The 27,480-nt window shown below is 37.7% G+C and overlaps 1 protein-coding gene across 1 annotated transcript in view; it reads right to left on the bottom strand.

Moving 5' to 3' along the window:
• Positions 1-21,173, bottom strand: part of LOC137296160 (uncharacterized) — a 53,747-nt gene extending 32,574 nt beyond the window's left edge. Inside the window, exons 1-20 of the mRNA XM_067827862.1 lie at positions 20,693-21,173; positions 18,783-18,869; positions 16,614-16,723; positions 15,985-16,104; positions 14,206-14,282; positions 13,396-13,533; positions 12,086-12,165; positions 11,022-11,187; positions 10,390-10,596; positions 9,646-9,807; positions 8,942-9,046; positions 7,018-7,204; positions 6,085-6,159; positions 5,154-5,306; positions 4,458-4,548; positions 3,912-4,020; positions 3,381-3,535; positions 2,719-2,769; positions 1,693-1,775; positions 1,201-1,281 (exon numbers count right to left, since the gene is read on the bottom strand). Of these exons, the coding sequence (XP_067683963.1) occupies positions 1,201-1,281; positions 1,693-1,775; positions 2,719-2,769; positions 3,381-3,535; positions 3,912-4,020; positions 4,458-4,548; positions 5,154-5,306; positions 6,085-6,159; positions 7,018-7,204; positions 8,942-9,046; positions 9,646-9,807; positions 10,390-10,596; positions 11,022-11,187; positions 12,086-12,165; positions 13,396-13,533; positions 14,206-14,282; positions 15,985-16,104; positions 16,614-16,723; positions 18,783-18,869; positions 20,693-21,173 (2,718 nt within the window). The remainder of the gene's footprint in view (positions 1-1,200; positions 1,282-1,692; positions 1,776-2,718; positions 2,770-3,380; positions 3,536-3,911; positions 4,021-4,457; positions 4,549-5,153; positions 5,307-6,084; positions 6,160-7,017; positions 7,205-8,941; positions 9,047-9,645; positions 9,808-10,389; positions 10,597-11,021; positions 11,188-12,085; positions 12,166-13,395; positions 13,534-14,205; positions 14,283-15,984; positions 16,105-16,613; positions 16,724-18,782; positions 18,870-20,692) is intronic.
• Between the last annotated feature and the right edge of the window lie 6,307 nt (positions 21,174-27,480).

Genomic DNA, 27,480 nt, shown 5'->3' with positions numbered 1-27,480 from the left:
ATCAAATGGACTGTAGTTGGAACAGCATGACTGCTTCTGTCAGGAAGGCATTTCATTCAATGGCTTTTGTCCTTGTCATGCTACTACCAATAGAGGCATATCTGTGAATGGGCTCTGGGAATATACTGCTGCAGAATTAGAGATAATACAATGACAACATTGAAAGTATGACAGCCATAGATCTGATGTAACCTCAGAAATACGAGCTAGCTTGGTATGAATACAACCATGCAACAACAGGTAGAGGACAACGATGACTGAAGTGAAGAGGGTATGCTTGTTGTTTCCCAACATATACTTTCTTTGTGTGGCATTTACAAGCTGGTATCATGAACAGAAACAATTGAAATGGACAGACAACTTCTTTACTAAAATGGATGCAACATTTCAGTGCAGTTGATAACACAGTTAGCATCTTCTTGCATAAACTGCCTGATAAAGGTGTTGGCATCAGCACTGAAATGCTGCAGTCATTTCAAAAAGGAAGTTGTCTATCTATAAGTATGGTTTTAATGCTGCTTTTAGCAATATTCCATGAGTTCATGCTTTAGACTCTAGGTTACCACACAGACGTCGAATAGTTGCTGGAATATGCTGGCTCTTGAGAAACAGGGATTTACCTTCACTCCAGGGTTCAAAAATATGTTTAAAAGCCACTTCAAGAAAGTAACTGAGAACGAGAAAGAAAGTGATCTGACTAATATTCCACTTGTCCTGATTTTATGACACAAAGCGAATGTTTACTGGACTATTTATCGAAGAGTGATAATTTCACTCTCTACTAGCTATACTGCATTATTACTGCAAACTTTAATGGCTTCATTATGAGCAGATATGAAATTAAATCCAAGATTATTTGAAGTTTGAAACCATAAGTGGAAATTATCTAGTAGTCCACGGACAAGTAAGATACCATTATTTTATTGCCCGAATTGAAAACTGACTTGTCCCGGGCGTCGGGCAATGGGATTTTTGAACCAACTGTTTCACTCCTATTTTAGGGTCTGTGGGGCTCATACTCCTAATTTTCATTGTATATATATTGTTGAATCCATTGTTAATTTTAATGCATAATGGACTCAGGAATTTACGTCCCGTGAATCCCTGGAGAAAGACAACCCTGATAATATGGCTCTACACTTCAATAGATTCCCATTCTGGTGTTTATATATACTGAACATACATCACCAATCAGCCTACCTCATCTTTCTTTGCCTTCATGGGGTCAAGTTGCAGCTTTCCTTCCAGGAAGTCTTTAGAGAACTCCAGCTCATACGGCACCTGAAACAATCAGCACCATCAGATAATTACATGTGGTGTCTTGCTGTAGCACACGATTTAACAATGCTGAAATAAGTGTTAGCCTGCTTTTATCAATATTTCAAAAGATGCTGACGGAAATGAAATAATCAAGGACAAAAATAATCAAGGTTAAAATGTCCTATTATTCTACAACCCATACAGATCTGGACTAGAATCATTCAGTAATGCATGCTTGTCACAAGAGTGAGTTGCTGACTAGGTTGACATGTCATCAAATCACAATGGCATCGAAAAATGCACATGATGCTGAACACTAGAATGTCTGGTTCAGATGTGCTTATTTGCAGACTACCACTGCACAGCTGGAATATTGTTGAGTGTGGCATTAAACAGCAAACCAACTAACCAACCAATTACTCTGTTACTCACCAGATAGTTAGCGAGAGTAATAGGGTCAGGGTTACACATAGCTCCCTCGTACATAACGGCAGGATCTTCATACACAAACGACTCTGCAATGAACAGCCAGGCAGGAATAATGTCGGAATATTGTCCTCTACACTCATCTGAACACTGTCACACACAATATGAGACAAACATAGAAGATTGCCTTCGTAAACTTTAAGTCCTGTAAGAATTGTCTCCCCTTGACTACATGTGCTGAGATATTCTCCAGTTATGTACACAGAGCTGGAACAACATCCAACCATTAACTAATCCTAATTAAAGACAAGACATTAATATTCAGTATAGATCCAAGTTACCCATAGATTATACAGATAAATTGACACTGGAAACGTATTCAAAGAGTTAGGTTTCAAATGCTTAATTTTCAGCTACTGTACATGTAATTTATTTCTAAACACCTACTGATAATAATTTATAAGAATTCCTTTTCCACAGACGCTACACAGCACAACTATCCTATCCCTATGTCAATTAAGTTATGAACATTCAGCACTAAAAGCACTTTGTGGTACATGGTTTAGGTAGACAGTCTGATTTCATATTATCTAACTTGCTTTTGACATATTCAGAAAAATTGTATTGACATTTCTGTTGCAGTTCTCTTTTTGAGATTTTAAAACTATGGTAAAACAGCCCAAAACACCCTTGTTGGACACATGACTAACTGGATATGTTGGTCTCATTGAGTTCTTTGTCACTGTGTAAAAGTCGAGTGTTATAATCAACAGTTATTGAACTATACTGAACAGCAAAAAGAAACACAGTTCTCTTTCGGTTTGTTTTTAAAGTTTTAAAATAAAAGACATAAACATGAACATTCACTTTTATGAGATTTCATTTTTTCAAAACTTGCATTTCTATGCTGTTCAGTATACGCCACAAATGTTTCTGCATACGGCATGGCTTGTCAGATGACATATAGTTCTTTACCAATTTAGATGAACATACATCTATCTTGTAAATATTGTTCACAGACAGGTCACCCACCTTGATCAAACGTGTCTGGTTCTGTTTCTGGAGGAGTCAGAGACGGGCAAACTGAAACAAATACATTCCTAAATAAATATGTTCAACACAATTATTTATTCTTTCACATATATTTCATTGTAAAGATGTGCTTCAGGGAACATCTGGTTTCAGTGACAACACATCTACTTAGAGTAAGGTTGTTTCAAAGTCCCCTGACATGTCAAACCAAAAGATGTTGATAGACGGTACATGTACTCCTCTGGCAATAGGCATTATGGGGGCGAAGAGATTTGGTTGTTGGTGGTTGGTTGTTGAATGCAGTCAGCAATTTTTCAACTATATGGAGGCAGTCTGTAAACAAATGAGTCTGGACCAGACAGTCTAGTGTTCAACAGTATGATGATCAATCTATGCAACTGGGATTCGACAACATGTGTCAACCTAATCAAAGAGTCTGACCACCTGGTCCTCTTCAGTCACCATGTGTGTATGCATGTTTGTTTTCTTAGTCAATATATTATACATGAGTGGTCTACCATTATTCAATAGGCCCTGAGCAGCTAAACAGACACAAACACAGGCGCATGCATGTACATTGCTACACAAGTCCAATAATCCTGAATGCAACATTACAAAATAAGATTTCACCTCATTGCCATTTTCCAATGGCTGCCACCTACCTTTAGTATGGTCGATGTAAAACATGTGTTTCTTGAAGCCCACTACCATATCCCCACAGTCGTTGAGGAAGCAGGCCGCACTGAGTGAACTGTCCAGTGTAATCTCCGTCAGCAGAACCCTGAACTCATCCCAGATCTTGACAGCACCCTCATCACTGGAAACAAGAAAATAGACGTAAAAATCCCATCACAAAGCTCACGTAGAGCCAAATGACATTTGTTAGATAAAAGGTAACCCTTGAGGACAGAGGACAAGGCAGGTCACATACAGTAAATACTGGTATATGGATCAGGAGCTTAAACTCCTTGAAAAAGTTGATCTTTTCAGTAGAACCCAGATTAAGGCATGGGTATTGCTCATGATATCAATCACTGGTTTGTCAGAATCAAATATTTCCAGGCCTTCATCTAGATGTACCATTTGTGGAATAAGAAATATAACAGCAAACAGATACATTGTTAGTGAGAGAAAAACATAACTAAACTAAATGTCATATTTTTTCCAAGGCTTAAGTTGGACTTCGTTAGTACCTGCACGAACAGAATATCTTCATGGTCTGGCAGGCATCTAGAGCAATGATGGCTTCATTGTGTTCGGGACGCTTGTAGATGTCTACAGCCTCCGAAAATTCAGGGACAGCTGAAGAAACAAGTCACACAGTCAAATGATATTCAAACAAAACTTTCACCCTATGTGATATGGCTGGAAAAAAAACATCTATGACAATGAATACACAATCACATTTTAGAAACTGGTCAAATGTAACACATGATGTATTTGGGACTAAGCTTTCTCAGTAAAGTACAGATTCCAGTACCTTTAATCCCATCCAGGACACAAACCCACACTGTCAGAGTGAGGCACCTAAAGTCAGCACAAAAAGTCAGCCATCCACACACTATAGCATTCATCTTTCTGGGCAGAACTGTGTGTCACTGACATTTTAAAACTACACTTGACAAGAGCGAGTGAATGATTTACATGTTCTAACACAGGTGAACTGAACCCGGAGTTTGGTTTTTTAACTTCAAGACCTCATCATCCCCCTTGTCATGAGAATGCAACCACACAATCACCTTTGGCTTTGTACATGCCCAGATCCTCAGCTGGTGTCAAGGTGTAGTCGTTAACACAACCACTTTTGTGGCCAGTCAAGAACGTCATGTTCTGAGGAGAGAGAGACAGGGACACATAACAGAATGCTCCACAATACTGAGAAAATAGTTTCATACTAAATGTGAGGAGTGAGGACCATGATTTATGGATATACAACTTCTTTTGTTCTTTTAACGTGAGGTCAGTTCACAGAAATCTAAATATCCTGTATATTATACTGTTGAAAATATTTTAAGGAACATCCAACTGGAAGGTAGAATATTGATATACTCACAGCCATAAATTAACTGTAGTCGTAATTATGAAAATATTCAGATGCCTGATTTCAGTTGAGTAGTATATGAACTTAGCCTGCTACACAGCGTGATTTTCTTATCTTATACTTGCTGACTGAGAACAATGGTTACAATGGTTACAATGGTTATCTGCCCTTACTGTAACCGGTAATGTTAATCTTCTGCACCAGTCTAAACAGGGAAGATTATTTACATGTAAAACATTATTAAGGCAAATAACAACAATCAACATATGACTGTCATCACAAGTGGTTTCGTATAACAACTGACTGATCTAAAATCTGTATCACTAATGTTAATACATTGTTTATCGTCTTAAGACAGGACTGTTGAGATATGAAGTTAGATATTTGGTCTTACAATTCTTGCGTAGTGTGCGAGGTCCAGAGCGCAGTAGACCTCATGCATCAAAGCCAGGTCGGGGAGGCTCCAGATCTGTATCTGCATCAGCTCCTTCAGAGAACATAGCGTTATCAGGGAGTCGTGAGCGGGGTCGTGCCTCATGTCCTCAATCTGGCGACATCATAATATTTAGTGGCAGAGACATAACAAATTCATACATCAATTCTTCTGTTTCAGATCAGTAAGCATGCTCCTGGTGCTACACAATCATAACATCATTTTCAATTAATATGTTTTCACTAAAATGATATTCTCAATTCCTTTGGGAGTATACAACCCAAACTGGGCTAAATCCACTGGAGGGTCCTATATAACTACCACCCAACTTGGTATCCCGTCACTGCAGGGTGAATAGTAGGTCAGCAACAATCACACCATGAGGTGAATACAACATAGATCACAAATACAATAATTAAATACAAACGTATTAACGAATATAATAACAAACCAGCAGTGGATGTATTATTCATATTCATATTTAATGTCTATACATTTTAACAATAATATAATAATGAATGTAACATCACAACAATTCATCTTGTAGCCAATATTTTGGTTCACTGTTCTGGAAATGCCCTAATACATATATTCCATTTTGCATATATAGATTAGATAAATAAAAGATAAGTCCTCTATTAATTTACTTCTTTTGAATATTTGATTCTTGAGCCACCAAACCGTAAATGGAATTCACGAATTAATGAAGGGATATGGTCTGATTCACTGAATATGTGAATGGATGAATTGAGGCCGGACAAAAGTCTTGATTCATTAGCTAATAGGTCTGGCACAGTGTGAAGCAATCTAACAGGAAGTGAAGCAGTCAAACCAAACCATGTACTTGACTGGTGTAGTGAGAGGTTAAAGTAAATGTGTCTTGTGTACTTACAGGATCTTTTGAAGCTTTGAACTCCATGTATTTCTGTCCTTTCACCACAGGGTCCATGAAAAATATTCGGCCATCCTGGGCAGAGAGTATTATATTTCATCATACAACATGACATGACATGGCATGGCATGACGTCATCCCATTACATTTCATTCCATTGGGTGGTATGTATGTATGTATGGATGTATTTATTTCTCGCCCGTTGAAGATACTGCAGTGTAATATTTTCACTTCAATATTACACTAGTGTAAAACCGCTTGACCTATGACGTCAAAATGGTTCAAAGTTGTGACGTCACACTGCTAATGCGATTTTACTAGACCTTGCTGGACTTGAAAGCTAAGAGTCCTTACACTGTAGGCAATTTCGCCGCAGTTTCTGTCAAGTTATGTTGGCAAGTAATAAACAGAATACTAAACTCGCTGCCGTGAAATACCATTTTTATTAAACGAGTTAATGATTTGGTATCAAACGAGCGAAAGCGAGTAGGTGAGTAGGTAGATAGGTAGGTAGGTAGGTACTTAGGTAGGTGAGTAGGTAGGTAGGTAGGTACATGTCAATTCTATTTTCTACATTATAAATCTCTAAACATATATGGTGTGGTTCTGATAACAGCTCTCTCAAACTTAGGTTGCATGGGTGGATTCTATTTTCTTTTTGTCATTGAAAACATCTGTATGTGTAAGTGTTGATTTCAACCATAAAGATAACTGCAAAATTTTCATGTTTGTTCTTTACCCAATATACTGAATCTCTGAAAAAATATTGCACTACATGTGTATTGCGATATACCAATAACACAATGCAATCTTACTGATCAGAATGGTATCTAACCCAACCCTTGTTTACAGGCAGCTGCCATATAACTAGAATATTGCTGAGTACGGTGTTACACAACTCATTCACTCACTCAAGCATGCAAGTCATCATACCTCCATTCCCAGGAGAAGGTATGAATGTCTAACTGGACAACAGAAGCCCTCATCTGTCCACATCATGGCCGAGGCGTTGAGGTCACACAGACAACGGCAGTTTGCGATCCCCTCATTCCCCACACCACTCTCTGTGGCTCGGTGACTTGTCTGGCCTCCATGGAGGATTGATGAGCTACTACTGGGTCTGAAGTTAGTATATCCTTAATGACATTTCATCATTCAACATTCATTCAATGACATTACAGGCATGGATTAAAAAGAATATTTAATCACTTGCATACTCCTATATAAAGCTTGTAATAAGCTTTTGACCAAGTGAGTATGATACCAATACTTTTAAAACTTAAGTGAGTATTTCCAACTTCAAGTGGGGGGCTGTACTTTTTTATGTCTACCATATTCCTAAAATCTGGGTATTCATTTCAAACAGAGGTTTATGAGGTGGGACGACATTTGTTTTTATTCAATAACAAAGATATGACAAAATGTCCAAGTCAAAGATGAATAACTGAAAATGCTAAATTACATAGCTAATGGCTAATACAGCTTTATCCACTTGTGCTGAAAGAAATAATATCTACCTTAGTCTACATCCATTTTGGTGTTAAGAAAATTACCAAGATTGATACTACACAATTATAGACAGTGTTTTTCAAAACCTTGTTTCCATCGTGTTATTTCACTTCCACGTCATGAATAGCATATGTTGCTCATCCCTTTAAGATATCTAATTTTGAAACACAGCGCTTGCCTATTAGATCATCTACCAGTCCTCTAATGAAATTGTTTCCTGTTTGCAGCATCAAAACTAGATATTTTTCTTTGAGAGAGTGGAAGCTTTTGACCATGCTTGCTTGTCATTAGTGATTTATTTAAAGAACATATACAGAAAACAAGTTTTACTGGTTGCTGATCAGTAATCAGGGTTAACAAACAATAGCTGTTGTTCTATCTGTGTTGCATATCTTTATTGCATTTATCATTATTCCAGTCTAAGTAAACTTATCCACAGTACTTTTCGTTACATTCCACTACTGAGTCTAACAAACCCTTATGGGAGATTGCGTCAGGTAACCTTTCAGATTGACCAATCAGAACACACCTTACAAAATCATGAAAGTGGACATTCGCACATACCTTTTGAACTTTTTATCTCGAAAAGGTTTGTACCTGAACAATTCCGAATGCTAATTTAAGCGTACGCTTGCTTCCGGGTGATGCACATAATGTACGTACAACGCTGACAATGGTGCGAAAAGTGTCACTGAAAATAGTGTTTCTGGCAATATTCAAGGATGTCATCTTGCAGAATTATTAGCTAATGGTAACCACATAGCAGAAACACCAAAGCATATATATTGTAGGTCAAATAACTGTGTTATATGCGCATGTTTGTTTGTGGAGCGATCTGTGTCAATGACCTGCATATTTTGAAAGTCCCTCTGAACCCTAAACAGTAGCCGTTGTCTGATTGGTTAAATCTATTTAACCGTCTAAATCTATTTTACCTGACACAACCTTTTACAAGTTTTTGTTAGACTCAGTGGTGGAATGTAACGATATACACTGAGACTAAGTTTACTTAGACTGGCATTATTCAAGATTTTTTTAATTGTGAATATTTGGAGATAGAGAAACTTTAAGTTTGTTTTGATTGGCATGAAATGACACAATATGCACCATGACTTTGATGCAGTGGGTAAATATGCATTGTTATTTTGACATAGCATCAACATAAAAAGTTTTCATATGATAGCATTTATTTGTCTTGCATATTTCATTGTGTGACTTTTCTATAGCGCATTATATGTAAATATGCATCTTATAAGGAGCTCTCAAAAGTGATTTGAATGAAATTGTTATTCTAAAAAGATAGCTTCATGTAAAGCCTAGTTCTCCCTTTGAGCAGTTCAAAACCTACCTGACACCTTGGCTAGTCTCCTGTTCATTCCTGGACCTGTTCACGATGTACACATACTGGATGTCCTGGACGTTCCACACAGCGATTCGACAAGCTGGGTCAGTACTGTAAAGGACATGTATAGCACAGTGAGCAAGGCCAGTTTTATGACCTTATCAACCACCTTGGTACAAAAAACAAACCAATAATTTTTACCAATGAGAAGAGTTATCTTAGCAGCAGGCCCTCTTCCTAAACATGGACTGGGATGGAGGGGTAACCTAGTGATTTAGGCATTCACTTGTCATACTGAAAACCCAGGTTCAATTCCCCACATGGGCCCATTGTGCTCAGGTTTAATGTCCCCTCCCATGATATTGCTGGAATATTGCTTAAAGGGGTGAATTACCAACTCACTCAATTACTTAACACAAACTGTACAGAACAGCCATTTTTATGACCTTATCACCATTTAGGTAATAAACACTAGAGATTTCATCTTGCTCTGACGATGTAGGTCTTAGAAGTCTTAGAAGTTCACTACTTGGGTGAAAACCATGACAGTAGTGTGGTGTCATGCCTAACAACACAATCGGGCAAAACAGATTTGATCTACTATCACAGATTCCTGGCATGCTCAAGGGACACAACTCTAGACAGCACATTATGATGCCATAGATCACAGGGCCACCCCTGATCCCTGGAAAGGAAGTTAAGAAACTGACCGTGTTGTGTAGACCCATATCTCCCAAGGGTTGACCAGCATGAAGACGACACTGAATTCGCGACTGTAGCACACACTGAGCACCTTTTGTAGCGGGGATATGCTGGGAGGGGGCAGCACTGTCGACATGTTCTTCTGATTGCTGCGGGCAAACAGCCGCAAACTGGAACAGACAGATTCGCCATATCCATGTATAGTAGCAGAAGCAGTTTCCATCTTGTCTTTCCCTACCAATCCATATGACTAGCTCTATAATCTCTCCAAGGGTCAATACCTGAGTATTCTGTGCCTCCCATCCAAAAAATTCTCTTGACAGATACACTGACTACACCTTCTGTATTTGACCGGAATATAACTGTTGTCTTTCCATCCCACTCCACTAGACAGAATCCTAGGATGTACTGTTCAACCTCACCCTCTGTCCTACCCAGATTGCTGGCTACCAAGGTAATGTTTCTCTCCAATGGTCTGGCTCCCAGGATAATTCAGTCACACTACTAGCTACCATGGTAGTTTTTCTCTTGCACTCTACTAGTCTCACACCTAAGATGTACTGATTACACCTTACCTGCTATCCTTTCCTAGAGCCACAATGCGTGTCGTCTTCCCCTTCCACCCCAACAGTCTCCCCATGAGACGAACTGACCACATCTCACCAGCTTTCATCTCCCAGAGTCACTATCTGTGTCGTCTTCCCCTCCAACCCCACCAGTCTCCCTTCCAGGATGAACTGACCACACCTCACCTGCTATCCTCTCCCAGAGCTACTATCCGAGTTGTCTTCCCCTTGCAGCCAACCAGACTCAACTTTGACAGTTCGTTTCTGGCCAGACTCCAGAACTGGTAAAAGTAGTTGAGAGACCAGATGCTGATGTTGCGAGCGGTGCTGATGTAGAGGAGGTTGTCATCTGTCAGTCCCATCCACAGAACTCCGTCAGAGGAAACAACCAAGCTACAATAACATCCCGCAAGGTCATTTTGACAGGAATTAGAACAACAACAAAATAGTTGTAGGTGAAACAACAACTACTAAGTGAGATTACATTGTACATTCCTTTAACTCATTGCCCTGAGTGATCGTCTACACAAAGAAACTAAAACATGCTAAAGATAACAGGTGTCCATGCAAAATGTGTGGCATCTTGAAATGGTGTGCATGCATAATTACTGTGCTCTAGTATGCATAATTGACAAGGACTTAAGTGGCAATGACAAACAACAGAATTAGTTATTTCTAAACCTATAGTCAGAGTTAAAACAATATTTATTACATTCCTCAGATATATAATAAATGCCCAAATCACAAAGAGGATACACTTTGATGCAAGTACTAATATGCCATAACACCATATTTTCACTGTTGCGATGACAGCCCACCTATAGAGAGCGTCCATTGTGTCGAGTGACCACATTCTGACAGTGCCGTCCAGGGAGGACGTGATAGCTATGGTGGAAGTGTCGGGGTGAATCAGGAGGTGAGTGACGGCTCGAGAGTGACCCCGGAAAGTGTGCACCAGACCACCTCTCAAGCTCCACACCTTCACTGAAATATAGTTCCAGCAGGTAGACAGATGGCAGAAAGCCTTCCTAACATTTACCAAGAATTGCTTTAGATGGAAATGCAGAACTTTGAAAGTGTTCAGTCTACACAGCTTTGCATTACTCTTAAGCTGTTTACAACTTGCATGCCTGCAAATTTACTTCTCAACTCCTGGTAATTCAATGGGAAAAACTGAAAATCATTGACACTGAAATCTCTTGTGCAATGAACATTGAGCAAATCAGCAAAAAGAAATTACACAAATGTCAGTACTGTGCAAAAGTGTCCATAGGTTTTGCAATAAAATTAAACAGTTCAAGAACATATGTAAATTATCATGCTTACGTAACTCATCATCTTCTTGTTAAACATGTGCAGGTTGTGAAAACATTTGGAGTAGTGTGGGAATGTTAAGCATAACAAGGTCAAAAACAGACATGTTTGTCATTTCATTCCATCAAACTCAAAATACTTGGTAGTCTGTTTTTTCTGCACTTGGTATTTTGCAATGTGTCAGAAGAATGTAATACTAAGATGAAGCAACTCAAGATGTTGTGAGACATTGAGAGAAGGTTATGAAAATATGACTCATCAAGATGTGGGGGTGGGGGGTTATACCAGAACATGGTGGATATGACAAAATTACACAGCTGCTACCGCTATTTCTTCAAATTAAAACTATGACAGACCTTATCATTATTTAAGGACTGATTATTCATTATAGGATGTAAAGGATGTAAGTGTGTCATGAAAAGTGTTCCATGTATTTGAGGGTTTGATGGGGGGTAATGCTGTAGAGGTGGGGTCTTTCCTGGAGGCAATGCTATGAAAACCACATGCTTAATCAGTCACCCTGCATGCTGCCCAAAGCCTCAACATCCAGTTACATTGTGATACTTACCCTCTGAATCCACAGATGCAGTTACCAAGACTTTTGATGCTACAGAATACTGACAGCCTGTTATGGACATGGAGTGGGCTCTGAAATAAACATATAAACATCACAACAACTTGTGTTCATATCATCGTTATTGCCATGATTTAAACTCAGGTGAATCACATTCAAACTTTAGATGAACCTGAAATACATTCATGCATACAAACAGACAACATTGGAAAAATAGCCAACAATGACAATGACAATATATTTCAGTAGGGTGGTCACATGGCCTAGTACAAAGATGGTGTGCAAAGTGATATAAGGTAGGTAAGATAAGAAATGTTATCGTATTGTGGAAAATCTAGAGTTCATATTGGCAGATTTCTTTTCAGATAAATACATAAGGATAGTATATGCTCCTTATTGGCTGAGGATAACAATTGATAATACTTGACAAAATTGATGGATCTACATGGTGATAAGATGAAAAAATCTTCTGACAACTTTCTGCATAATATGGACAAATTAGCAGAAAATGATACTCATGTTCAATTTGCTGTCACTGACACTTGCAGAAAAACTTGGACGCAAGTGATGAAATGCAAACAGCACAAACTGTACTGTCCAAATGAGTTATATTTTAGTCTAAAACAAACTATGGTTTTATTTAAATTAGCAGTCATTGTCATTGTAGTTTACAGTGCTTTGGTGCTTTGGTCTGAACAGCATCAATTTCTGGCTGTGGTCATCATCAACACACTATGCTCATCACTACAGATAACAAAGGACTTTACCAGGTTTCAAGGAAGGTTCAAGGATTATCAGGACTTATGCAATGATACAAGTTTCATAGAAAAAAATGTCAATTTACAAATGTTAACTTATTTAAAGATTGAGAGAGCAAGCAAACAAGTCTATGAACAAGGTTAATGACCCCTTAAACATTTTCCAGCCAAAGGGAACACCAAGAATGAGCTCCACTTGGCACCAATGGGGTGTCAACTTTAATCAACAGGAGGATGAGCTCACTTGGCTATACATAATTTTATAATTATTTTAAAATATTCTGTTTATTTCAGAATCCCCTGTTATAAATATATATTTTGACCTCAACTGGGAAGAAACATATATAATTTTGATAGTAACAAGTAAAGCGTTACCTTAAAAGGCATGTCGCGAAAATACTAGTACCATGACCATGATACGAAATGTGACCCATAATAACTATAAATCCAAACTGTAAATGTTGTGACCCAATAATAACTATCACTTAATCAATAACAACACAAATTACAGAAAACACAGTCTCATAAAACTGTCATCAAACTAACTTGGAGAACTGGAAGAGTGGCTTCCCCTGCATGTCATATGCATGGAGATCTGTGTCGGAGCAGCAGTACAAGTGATCCAGGTTGTAGTCAATGTCCACCCGCTTCACCCAGCTCCCTCCGACATTAGGCAGCTCGTACCTACAACACACCAATGTTATATATTGGAGAATACATGTCAGTGTAGGTCATGAACCATAAAGTCATGATTATTTTGGCAGGTGGAGCTTGTTCTGAGTTGTCAGGCTTCAAAATAGCTGCATATACAACATGAAAATGACGTATTGAGGTTTTGTTTGCACTACAAAAGACACATCATATATCTCCTAATAACATTCTTCTGCCTTTGTTTTAAAATACAGTCCAATGTCCATATGTCATATTTTGTAATGGACTGGTGCTTTTATTGCCCTGGGCCTAGATTTTCAAAGCTCAATCTCTTAGCACTAAGAGACATAAGTGTCATACATTAACATTAACTTACGATTATCGTAGATTTAAGAGGCTTCGAAAATCTAGGCCTAGTAGGTAATAATTTCCAGTCATTTTACTCATACTTTGGAGTAACTCTATCAAAAAATAAGATCAAGATTTGTTTCAAACATCCAGCCACAGTTAGTTTTCTTCCTCCAAGAATTCTTTGAGGAACTAAAATCATACAAAAATATTTGAGTGAGTGAGTGAGTTTAGTTTTACACCATACTTTGCCACATTCCAGCTATATGGCAGCGGTCTGAATAAAATTGAGTCTGGAACAGATAATCCAGTGATAAACAGTATGAGCATTGATCTTCACAACTGATGAGGCTGTACCTGAGGGTCAGCCTGAAGTTGGCCAGTGGTTTGAGCTCCATAAATGCCTTGGCTGCCACTTGATGAAAATGCCACACCTGTAGCAGAACAGTAAAATACATAATCACATCCAAATAAATGTTGGGGGTTCATATCTTCTATACGATGTCCTAGGGCAAACTATATTTGTGCCCACATCATACTTTGTTTAAATGAAACTCGTGCCTAAACATGAGTATATCAGAGTTACCAACATTTAGGCACTCAAGTTGTAAACATCGTATCAAATAGGCACTCATATAATATCCTCTATATATTTCACTAGTTTGAGAAGACAGGAAGTAAATTCTGTTTAAATTATGTGAAGTTATTCAGGGGTCAAATCCAAAACGTATTCATCGCATTATGACCAGTCGTTACTCGCTGTAGTTTATCATAGACTTATGAATGTAATAGTGCTATTGTGTGGATCGAAACCCAAAGTGATAATGATGTGGAAGGTGAACCCAATGTCCAGCATGAGGGATCTACAAATATCTGACTGACTTTAGAGTTGCTATCTTTTAGAGGATGTTACAATTCTGAATCTTGGACACGGAGGGTACAACTGCTATTGATAATGTGTCCATTTATATGGTGCAAAACTCTGCATTAACAATGAATAGCACAGCACATGGTAACCCCAGATAACCTAAGCTGCCAGGTGCTGGAAGGTTAGTCACATGACTTTTTCCACCGGGTACCCATTTTCTGCACTTGCCTAAGGTGAAACAACCTTTGTCACATGTGCTCCATTGTTAAGCAGGACTTAAGTTCTAGAAACTCTCTGGAGTCAAGCAGCCGAACACGGTCACTCATTCAAGTACCCTCCGAGCTCGACATTGCTTAACTTCACTGATTTGTGACCTGAGTTTTGTACACAGGTCCACACACCACCACCATCATTATGTCTGGGGTGATAAACCAGCTGTGTGATTTCATATGTATCACGATACTTGTATATGCTCAAGATGACATGATTCAGCCAAGTCAGAACCCTACCTTTCAATTCCACTCCTTGCTCCTTACACAAGTATGTGATGTATTGAGAAGAAAAACATTACATTTTACTGAAGCAATGGTGTATAATCCCACTACGCACAACCATAACTTTTACATTCTGATTCATCTTGTGAACCTCATTACACAATGGTAAGTGTGAATACTCCACACAACATCTGTAAATCCCACGCAGTCTCGCTGTTGTTGGACAATCCTATTCAATCTAGGGCTGAGGACCAAGTCTTATTCAGGTACCCATAAAGACAGAAGAAGACAGAACACTTGACCACTTTCTAAATGGTATTGTGTAATCACAGATTTTTGTTGTGGCAGCCATGTCAGTTTACACTCATCCAAGGTGTACTTAAAGTCTGTAGTCTAGACTACCAGTTGTCTGACTTCCATTCTTGTGGAAGCTGCGGTGGCTGAGTAGGTTAGATGGCTCAGCCATTTTGTGTGCTGGCGTCTAGGTGTCTGACTGAGGGTCTGGGATGGAATCCACTGTGGGACTTAACTGAGAAAGTGCAATCTCAAATTCATATAACGTGTTACATTTGATCACTTTCTAAATGGCATTGTTTATTCAGCTACACAAAAATAACAACTATCGGTAATACAAACAATAACCAAGACACTGTTCTAACAAAATTCCTTGTAACTCGTAGGTTATTCTCTAATCTTGTCATAGATACAAGATAACATCAACAAACAATTGGGAATCTATCTAATTCTTATCATCTGATAAAATGTTCCACATACTTTTGTTCCTCCGACTCCTCCAGTGATTAGCTCATCTCGGACAGGGTTGAACAACATAAACAACACAGAACTCAGGTCTGCACTCACAGAACATGTCTCTACAAAGTCTCGGTTCATCACCTGGAGCAGGCAGAACAGCAAATATACAATATTGTGGAGACCTGACAAGAAAACTTGATTCCCATTTCTCCTACACACAATGCTACTTCAGGCAGGAAGCACAACAAATACACACAAATTCAGTATTTCACTCCTTGACAAACTTAATGCTTGCCCACTAGCTTGAGTTGAATTTTACCAAGGACTAGTTAAATCCTAGAAGGTTGTCTTTACTGCAGCATTTGAAGGCTGTAGTTGACTCAACAACTTCTCAATGCTTCATGTTTGCTTATACATGTAATTGGAATTGAATAACACTACCAAAGAATAGTTGATATTTTTGTCTCCAACAAGCAGGTTTAGAAACCAGGAAATCTTGTTGACACTGGCCATCTCGAGTTAGCTTAAATCTCTCAACACATTTCCAGTATTTTAGCTCATTGAAAACATATGAAAATAAACTTGTCTTGCATCAAAACTTATGAAGAAGATTTGTCAATGTTTCATGAGTTTGGAAAGATTTGTCTCACCTTTAAACTAAAATCTTTTGCCAGGGCAAAGTAACAGTTGTGTTTCCTTGCATAGACAAGGTGTGTTATGAGTCGGTACTCATATTTCGGATAGGTCAGGGCTTGGGTCACTGAAATATAACATTAGGTCTTTACTTTGCTAGTGCTAAGCATTAAAATACATATTTATACAATCATACTTTGTGTACCCCTCTGATAAGTAATCCTAAATACGACATGTTACATTTGACCACTTTCAAAATGTCATTGTGTATTCATAGGTTTCAGATGTCGGAACTGTCAATTTACACTTATCAGAGGGGTACACAAAAAAACGCAGTGTAGATTACCACTTGTCCAACTTCCATTTTTGTGGAGGTCGCAGTGGCTGGCTGGGTTAGAAGCTGATTTCGTGTGCTAGCAATAAGGTACCTGACTCTGAGGGTGTGGTTTGAATCCTGGATGAGGCGGAACCCAAGAAAAGTACAAGAATCTCCTTCACCGAGCAAGTGAAATCCCATTTATAACATATGCTAAATTTGACCACTTTCTAAATGACATTGTGTATTCATGTTTCAAGATGTTATTTTTTTACTTAAAGAAAAACTCTGATGTTTCTCCATGGAGCCTTGCAGACTTTTTACCACCCTACTCCCAAACTTATACACCATCTGACACATGAAGCTATGGATGAAATCTTTATTTGTAATTACACACTTGCACAAAGTGATCTGTGCACCATAACAATTCAAACTCCCATGACTCTGCGATGCTCACATGGAATTTAGATTGCTTTGTGCAAGTAGATTCTGGACTGCACAAGCTCCCTGTATCACCATGACCTAGCACTCTACAATAGGAATGAAATGTACATGCGTCAATTGCAGTGCCATATGTAATCAATGATATTGACAAGTGTAGATTACAGTCTCCACTATGTGATCTACTGACACCTCTTATCAAGCTATGCAATTGGCACCCCATTAATTATTCACTAACCAATGTGGTTTAGGTGTGAATTATCTTAATAAGTTTTAAGTGGCAAAATAATGAAACAATATGAGAGATCATGCATTGTTATAATCACATAATCCTCATATTAGTTGGTAGGGAAGTCTTGTGATTGAAACCCTCCCTTGTCAGGCCAGAAACTTGGCTGCATTCCTCATGTGTGTAAAGTGTATTTATTGCTCACCCACTGAAGATATCACTGTTTAATAATTTTACAAAGTTACTACACATTGTATAATAACATCGCGTGATGCCGTACATATCACATCAAAGTGTTTTACAGTTATGACGTCACAATGCTAATACCTCTGTCACAATAGTATTAGACCTTGATTGACTCACAGAAAGCTGAATGTCACCACACTCATTGAATTCTTAGGAAATGTTTTTGCTAATGTTGGGTGAGTAATAAATAAAATACTGATCTATGGCCTGTGTAACACCATATTTATGAAACTCATGAATGGTATCAGTATCTAAGTCGCTTTCGCTTGCTTTTGCTCATTAGATACCGAATCATTGAGTCGTTTCATAAATATGGTATTACACGGGACATACTTTAGTATTTTCTATGAAGCCCATTTCTGAACTCCTACATATCAGTTTGTTTTTGTGATATCCAAAGATCTGGGTTAGAACTGATCTTCAGAATCCATGCTTGTCATAAGAGGTGACTAACAACATTGGGTGGTCAGGCTCGCCGACTTAGTTGACACATGTCACTGTATCCTGAATGTGTAGATTGAAGCTCATGTTGTTGATCACTGGACTGTCTGTACCACACTTGCTTATTAACAGACGGCAGTCACATAGCTGGACATTTTGCTGAGGGCTGTGAAAACTCACTCACTCACCCACTCACTCTTAAGATAAACATTGCATACCATGTCAAGCCTGACCACCCGATCCTGTTAGTCACCTCTCAGAACAAACTCAGGTTGTAAAAGATCAATCCTAACTCAGATCTTCGTGAGTTTTCCTGTAAGACCACAAATGGAGGGACAGACAGACAATTTTTGGTCTTCAACAAAATTGCATCAGCCATCAAGTGGTTGTTGCTCTTATCATCAACCACTGGTTTGTCATAATTACTAAAAGTCGCCACAGCATAGATGGAATATGGTTGACTGTGGTATAACAAACAAACAATGTATAACACAAAAAACTCAATCCACAAACCTCTTGTGTCCACAGCATCCCGCTTCCAGGTGATCACCCCTTTAGCATCCAGTATGATGAACTGTCTCATCCTCCCATTGTACGACACTGACAGGGGAGACAAATACACTGTTCAAACTATGTCACTTAGAAATCTTAATTATCATGCTGTCCCATTTGCTTTGACTAGAAACTCTCTTTCCCTATGAACTTTGAACGATTACAGATCAAAGTATGAGAGAAACAATTTTAGTCTACTGGAAATGTCAGGTTAAAACTTCAAAGCATTGGATCAAATTTTCTAGCAAAACAGAAATCAGTAACAACAAGGCACTTCTTATACCCACAAATTGAAAACTTCAGTTATCATCAAGTGAACAAGAATATTCAAAATCACTGAAAAAGTGACTTTTCAACTTTAAGGGAAAATCTAAACAGAAGCATGTCAGTAGTTTTGTTTAAGTAGATGTATTCAACAGATAATCCTTCGACAAAGTCTCTAAAATCAATCTTTCAGATGTATTGTATCCACCTGTCTATTTCCAGTGTTGATATACTAGTATACAGACTGGATATTTCAAAGCCTTCCTGTAAGTTCAGACCATGAAATGAACTAAGTTTGTTCTCATTCATATGGACATGGACAGTGTCATAGTGTCTCAAATTTTGTTCATTCTTTAACTGTGCAGAAAATGTTCGTCGCAAAGTGCCCTTTTTGACGCAAATGGCTCATACTTTCATATACTCAAGGCTAATGAATCAAAATGCATTAGTAAAAGTTAAAAAGCTATGAAGTACAGGTACAGCTACAATGTATTCAACTTCACACATCAGATTAGATGGTGGACAGCAAATGTTGTTTTTGGGCAATGTTTACTAGGGTTCATACAGAATTTCAAGATCAAAACAGCAAGGCTATTTCAAGGCTTGTCTAGGCAAAATCAATGCCAATAAGAGCGTATGAAAACATGATGAATATAATGGCAAACACAACTTCTGTACATAGTTATAGTCTGTTTGCCTGGAAAATGAATCGCTAAACATATAAGTTTAGGATTCTTAGGTAGTTAATAAATACTACAAAGCAAGATGTTCATGAATAACCTATACCAAAACACCCTGGCTCTTGTCACCTTGGCATCATTTTGACGTTACTACTGCCTGGCCAGTTTTCCAGCCTAAGGTGTGTAAGGACTAGAGATGTTTTGGTCGGAAAACCAGCCCTCAGTGTTGACTGGCTTAGCAGACACAATCCTCACTTCAAACTTTCACTTGAAATTGAAGGGTTTTTCAAGGTTTTTAAGTCTTTTTTCCTGGCTTTCTAAGGCAAAAAAAGATTTTCCAGGCTTTTCAAGGCTAACTGACCAAATTCCAGGCTTTTGTATGAATCCTGTTTCCTTAATGATCTGACATGAATACCACACTGAGCGCTGGGAAGGAAACAAGCACCTGTCTGCTTAATCTGTTATACAGACCCTTGCACAAATATATCTAAGAAAACTCATGCAAATCTAGAATGTGTCACAAGTCTAGATTACAAGTTTCTGAAAGTGAAGAAAGTCTCTGGGCTCCTTTTCAATATATAATGACAGAAACCAATAAGGAAACAGCACTTCACGGCAGTGTTCCCTTATTTATTCTCAGGTTTCCATCCACAGTGCTATTCAAAGACCAGGTGATAAACACTGGAAAATATTTAAAGAATGCTTGAATTTTCCTGTTCCTTTATTTGTTTATCAGTATATTTTACGATTATTTTTTATTAACCTTCATTTCAGAGACTAGATGTTAGTCTGCTGGACCAATTTCATTGAGGCTAAACTTATAAAAGGCTCCCCAAGGACTATGGAACATGGAATTTGGAACATTTGGGGGACAAGGCTAGATGATGTTGGTATTTCTAGCCATCCCTAGTTTGTGGCGATACTCACCTCCCATAATATCAGAGTTTTTTTTCCCATGTTCGTATGTAGCTCTTGGCTGTATTCCATATGGAATGGATGTAAAGTTGTCAGATATTTTCACAACTTGACCCTCACTGCTTGATGATGATAAAGTCAAGTTGGACACAGCTGAGTTTTTTCTTTCTAAACTCCTCGAAATAGTCTCCTTTATTTCTTCAAACACCTCATCAACTTCCAGATGCCGGTCCATTCCTGTGTCAATATCATAATCGCTTTCCTCATCAGCGTCATACTTCCCCATTGACAAGTCATCAACAAAATCGAGGACTGATTGGTCATCAACCTCATCAGCTTCATTGATTGAATTGTTGCTGGCGTCCAGTCTGGAGGTCAGCTTCAACATGCTGGCCAGTGCAGTAGGATCATTCAGGTCAGGATTGCTGGTTACATGTCCAGTCACTGATCCTGGCGGATCCTTGTCCTGTGCAGTCTCCACGGATACAGACATATTGCTTAACTTGGTTGTTCGCTGTTTAACTGTTTTTTTTTCACATCATTGTTCAAAAAAGGCTGGGTTCTTTATCCAATGTAATCATCTGTGAAGGTAAAAAAATCACATTTTACATGGTTGCAAGTACATGTGAATAATGCTATGTAAGTCATTTAGGAACCCACCATGTGATACCTAGGCAGCTTGGAGTCTTATTGGGGATAATTTTTCTGTCACTATTACAAGACTGCAACTATTTCCATGTGTAGGAACAGTAGCGCAATATTTTTCACTACAAACTTCTACTTCATGATTACCAGCTTGTTTGAACAATTTTTAATTTTTTGGTCTGTGTTTTTCTCTCCACACTAATAACCATATTCCCCAAAAGATCTGCACAATTGGGAACTGATGACATGTGCCAACCAAGCCAGCGATTCTAACCACCCGATCCTGTTAGTCGTCTCTTACGACATGCAGAGCCACCTTTTATGGCAAGCACGGGTTGTTGAAGGCCTATTCTACCCCAGACCTTCGCTGGTCATGTATAACATGACTTTTCTCTCTTTCGTCACAGTCTCTACACCATATGTTGGTTGGTTAATTTCAGCAACAATATTTCAGCCAGTTTTCATTATACATAGATCTGCTTTAATGTTGTCTAAACCTGCCATTAAAGGGCACTTGACTGAGATGTTTTTAAATTTGGTTTAAAAAATGCACTCTTAAATGAATTCATGGGAATTTTCATTTTAGTGATCATAACAAACACACTAACTGCGTGAAAGGATGTGTTTTACCAAATAAGAAGTGAATCATTACAGTCCAAGTAAGCATAAGAATATTTTTAATGACATTCTCATATTATGTTAGATAAACATGGCATCTGTATTCTTGTCCCTGATCCATTTTCTCACATCTTTTAAGGAAACATGCATTGGTATAAAGAGCACTGCTGTTTCATTCAATTTCGACATGAACCTTTTCTTCGTTTCAATTATTTCTCAAATTCACAAGACTAAACTTTCAAAATTTACTCAGGTACTTTTCTCAACAAAAAAAAAACAGCAATGTCTTCCTTCCCAATGTTTACTAACAGATAATCAGCAAAAAAAACATTTAACCTAACATGATTTGATCAGTCTAATCATAAGACAAGACCCCTTGGTGGAAGAGCTTACATAAAACATACAAAAGTCTGTGTCCAAATATATGTGAAAAACTGTGCATGTGTCTCTACTTACATATTCATAGCAACTATTGCAAATGAAGCATATTCCCAAACATACTTGCTCATTTCATCTTGGAGATCATGTTTATATAAGACACAGTGGATTTAAAGGTTTACATTACACAGATACAGGTGTACATAGCATTATCCAGGTCGGTGTAACACACAGAGTCACTGATAAGGCTATTTGCCAGGCATAGCCTATGGTCTCAAAATATCTTTCAAATGGATACAAGACACTTTACACCATGTATCTGAACACTAACCAGTTAATCATTGAGAAATAGGTGTAACATTTAGACAATAAATAATAGGTGATTGGGAATGACAGATTATCTTTCCCAAGTTATATTAATTACTTAATTCTTGAGCCTTGGCGGAAGAATTACATAATTAATAAAACTAGGGAAAGATAATTTGCTATTCCCTATAATGAGTTGGTTATTGTTTGTAATACCCATATTAGTGTTTTACCTAAAAAACGCTGAAATGGAAACAACATTCTGTAAATGGAAACACCATATCCAATGGTGTTGATTGGCTGTTTTATTTTCTGATTTATTATGCCCTTTCTGCATAAAGCCAAACAAAGCAAGTCCAGATTTGTCCTCAGTCTAAGTAAACTTAGCCTCAGTGTTATTTGTTACACTCCTGCATTGGGTCTAACAAAACCAAGTAGGAGGTTGTGTGAGGTAGCCTTTGAGTGACCTATGACTGTCCAATCAAATGCAAGACGGCTTGACGGATTTAACTAATCAGACAACAGCTACTGTCTAGGGTTTGGTAGGACTTACAAAATACACCAGTCACTGACAATGATCTCTCAACAAACGAAAATCTGTATATAACACTGATACTTTACCTGCAGTATATATGCTTTTTGTTTTCTGTTGACATGGTTACCATTGACTAATATTTCCGCAAGCCAACATACTTGAATATTGCCAAAAACGCTATTTTCAGCGACTGTTTATTCACTGTTGTGGCGTGCTTCATGTGCATCACCTAGATGCGATCATAGGGAAAATATCATTCGGAAACGTTCAGGTACAAACTTTTGTGTGGGTAAAAGTTCAAAAGGTATGTGCGAATGTCCACTTTCGTGATTTGGTATTATAATGTAAGTAAGCTGTGCTCTGACTAATCAATCTCAAAGGTTGCCTGACACAACCTCCTGCTAGGTTTTGATAGACCCAGGGTACAAGTGTAAGGAATAACACTGGGGCTAAGTTTACTTAGACAGAGACTGTCCTCAAATTCAGAAATTTTCCCTTCACGCTGAGGCAAAAATTGAATTAAAATGGACTTGTTTCTCTCAAAATTTTACAGAATCAGAGAGTAACTGATTGCCATCAAGGTTTTAAACACTGTTTTGCTATTTGCACTCCATGGAATCTCTGTGGATAAACAAGACTAATAAACCTCTGACAAATACAAATTGTAAAATACATGCATTTCCAGATTATCTGCTAAAATTATGAAATGAAATAATAAAAAAGAGTATATATCACAATGCTAAAAGTGGCATCAAGATTTAATAAGGAAATTCTAATGTCCTGGATCAGAATATTTATTAACAGAACTAAGCGATTTACAGAAATAACATGGAACAGACTACATTCACTCTTGTCACTAAAACATCTGGATTTGTGGTTACCATTGAAATTACATGGAAATTTACACATCAGTGAACTATAATTGACATAAAAAGCTGTTTATGATTTGAAAAAGTCTAGTTTCAGAGAGTACCATATCTTGCTGTTTATCATTATAAAATATATGCATGAACACACTCAAGAGTAAGAATGTAATTTTGTCTGTTTCCATATGTAAAAGTCACACCTTTTACAACTCACAGAATTCTAAATATAGGAGTTAAACAAATGTTGAATGAAAGACAGAAAAATTAAGACTTAAATTCCTATTTGGACATGTTGATATTTGTTGGACAAGAACAGTGTTTGGGACTGCTTAATGACAACAAAAAAACAAGGTGAGGCAGGTAAGGTACTTAATCAGCATTGAGCAGTTAACTGGCAAACATTTAGTCTGACTGAGTGAGTGAGTTTAGTTTTACGTCGCACTTAGCAATATTCCAGCTATATGGCGACGGTCTGTAAATAATCAAGTCTGGACCAGACAATCCAGTGATCAGCAACATGAGCATCGATCTGCGCAATTGGGAACCGATGACATGTGTCAACCAAGTCAGCGAGCCTGACCACCCGATCCCGTTAGTCGCCTCTTACGACAAGCATAGTCACCTTTTATGGCAAGCATGGGTTGCTGAAGGCCTATTCTACCCCGGGACCTTCACGGGTACATTTAGTCTGTCTCACTGTCCCTGAATACACTATTTTCCCTACTGCCAAATCCTCTCTGCAATGCTAAAGCCTTAAATGAAGCAAGTCTAGATTCCCTCAGGTTCAGGATCTCTGGTTTCCCTGGGGGTCCTTTTCCTTTTGCATGGGCTAGTTTGTTATTATCAAAATTATATATATTAAGAGACTAAGCATTTGCGTAGCAAACTTTTAGTTTTAGAAGTTTAGACTATCTGAACTAGGGGCCCAGTAGCACTGCACCAAGAGTGGCACAGGCTTCTACATTCACTGCATATTTCAGACAATTTATGTTGAATACATAGGTTTTTTCTGTGTCACAGTAAACACTGACAACAGCACTTGATAAAAGCATCTAAGTAAAATACACTGTCACACAGGGTCACACATGCACAAGGTTGCCTTTGTTTCATTTTTGTTTCAGGCAACCTAAACATATGCAGTGTATGAATTAATTTTGAAAAGTCATGAGCAAGCAGAGCTAGTTAAATAAAAATGTTGCTAGACCACTTCATATTTCACTGGCCCTGCAAAACATTAACATAAAATATTAATATGAAAATGAATATTGGTGAGAACTGGTATAATGATAGGTAACTGAAGATGGTAAGTTGTTGTCACCCCTTGGAAACAGTAGAACTCAAACAAACACAAAAACTAAGATTTTAAAAAAACATTTGCAGATAGACTTTTCACACTTTATAACTGACTTTATCATATTCATGTGCATTTAATAAAGAACAAATTATCTGAGATTTTCTGTTCGCCAGTAGGGACAGCTTCAACAATATATTACTGGCCCAATTCACAGTCTGCCTGCATATGGCTCTAAGGCCAGAAGCTACTTTGAATGCTTAACATATGTATGAATTTTGACTAATCATTTTAAAGATTTCATGTGGCTGCACAGCTCGTGTGCTTTTCTGATCGCTAAAATATACAAGGTTACTATAGAGCTGAAACATTAATACACATCAGTCCATAGTGAAATACACACCAGTATTTATATTCTGCACGATAACCATTTCAATAGTCTGTAGAAAAAACCACCCACCTCAAACATAGCCCGCATAGACTCTAGAAGTGTCAATACTGTGGAGATCCAAATTGATTAATGTCCGGCATAGGCTTCTCTAAAACTTACAACACTGTGAAGTGCCCCTCTCCATGCCACCTCACAAATCAATGGGTGTTGATGTATGGCTTATCAATAGAAGAAACATGATATTCACAAATGGTTGGTTTTGAAAAGACTGATGAATACAGATAAAGATCCCCACTGGCGACTAAACACAGCCTGATCATAATACCCTGTGGTATTCAGCTAAACACCAGATGGTATGTGAGGATATTCTGTACAAACATGGCATTAACTTTGTTTTTTAAGATCAGACAGTGTTTTTATTCTCCTGTAAAATAAACATTATGGGCAGGAAAAAAACAAATAAGGAATAAGTAGCTTCAATCCTGATAAACATCCATTTACCGCTATGAGAATGTAGTAATACATAGATTACAGGTTTAAACATCAATGGTCTATGTTGATATTATTGCTTTTGTAGAGGACAATTATTGACTATCAATAGCTTAAGGACTTTCACTATTTTATGTATTTGTATTTGCTACCTTGATTACAGCAGCACTTTAGCATGCATTGGCCCCTCTGGAGATGTCGTCAGATCTTCATTCTTGTCCCCCTGATATGAAACAGCTTTCATTTGCTTTATTTCTATACCCATTTATTTCTTTACCCAAGTGCAATGCAAGTGTTTGTTTTTTGTAATTAACACCATTATGCATAAAACAATATAGTGCCTGGTTAATTCCTTCAGGAGTAAATTTGGGTAGAATACATTTTCATTTCCTAACCAAATAATATTTACCCTGTTGTTTTTTGAGATGGGAAGATTTGTAACTTTTTAATGACATTTCTTCTGGTATCACTAATTCATGACACTGACGACTACATTTGGAGATATTACTTCTTTATATCTTATATAAGATTTTGCTCATATGGCGGTAAACATGAAAAAAAATGTACACTCTACATAAATTTGCATGTCTGTAATGACACAGCATACGTGAATGGTAACACATGAGAATTTGTTTCTATTTCTACTACTGTATCTAATTATACATACTGTTCACAGTTCATGGAATAAAATGCCTAAATGAAGACATTACAAATTCATGATAACCTTGCAGTTGTTAGCCCATAATAGTTGTAAATTTGCTGGGCATTGAAATAGAAAATGTTTTAAAAGGTTTATGAATCCCATCTAATCGCTCTAACTTCCTATTACTTGAAACGAACAAGGCCTAATCTTGACAACAAAATTGGTTACAGGCCTTGTAAAAGTATGGGCATGGAAAGTAAGTTCTTTGAAAATTAACCAGACATTTCAACATTGCTTTTCATTGAATATAATCAGTCAAACGCCAAGCAAATCTCAATATATACTGGTCAATATATACTATGTAGGAATTTTTAGGATCCATGGAATCAAGTTTCTAATCTTCTTAATGGATTAACGTGACATCGTTAAACGTATGTACGTGAGAAAATTTAACTGTTATATGTTAAATTGTTTTAAATGGCGAACTGCCAATGCAGTTCTAAGTACCGATCGTTCAGTGTAATTAGATCTTCTTTTAGTTGGACAATTCATTGACAACACTGACAATGTGACAGCATATATTGACAACAATTCAACATTCCAAAGCTACGTAGACGTGCATCAATTTAAATTCTGCA

Source organism: Haliotis asinina, chromosome 9, assembly GCF_037392515.1.
Source record: "Haliotis asinina isolate JCU_RB_2024 chromosome 9, JCU_Hal_asi_v2, whole genome shotgun sequence".
Classification (NCBI taxonomy): domain Eukaryota; kingdom Metazoa; phylum Mollusca; class Gastropoda; order Lepetellida; family Haliotidae; genus Haliotis; species Haliotis asinina.
The sequence above is the reverse complement of the archived record's forward strand: the minus strand, read 5'-3'. Positions and strand labels throughout refer to the sequence as shown.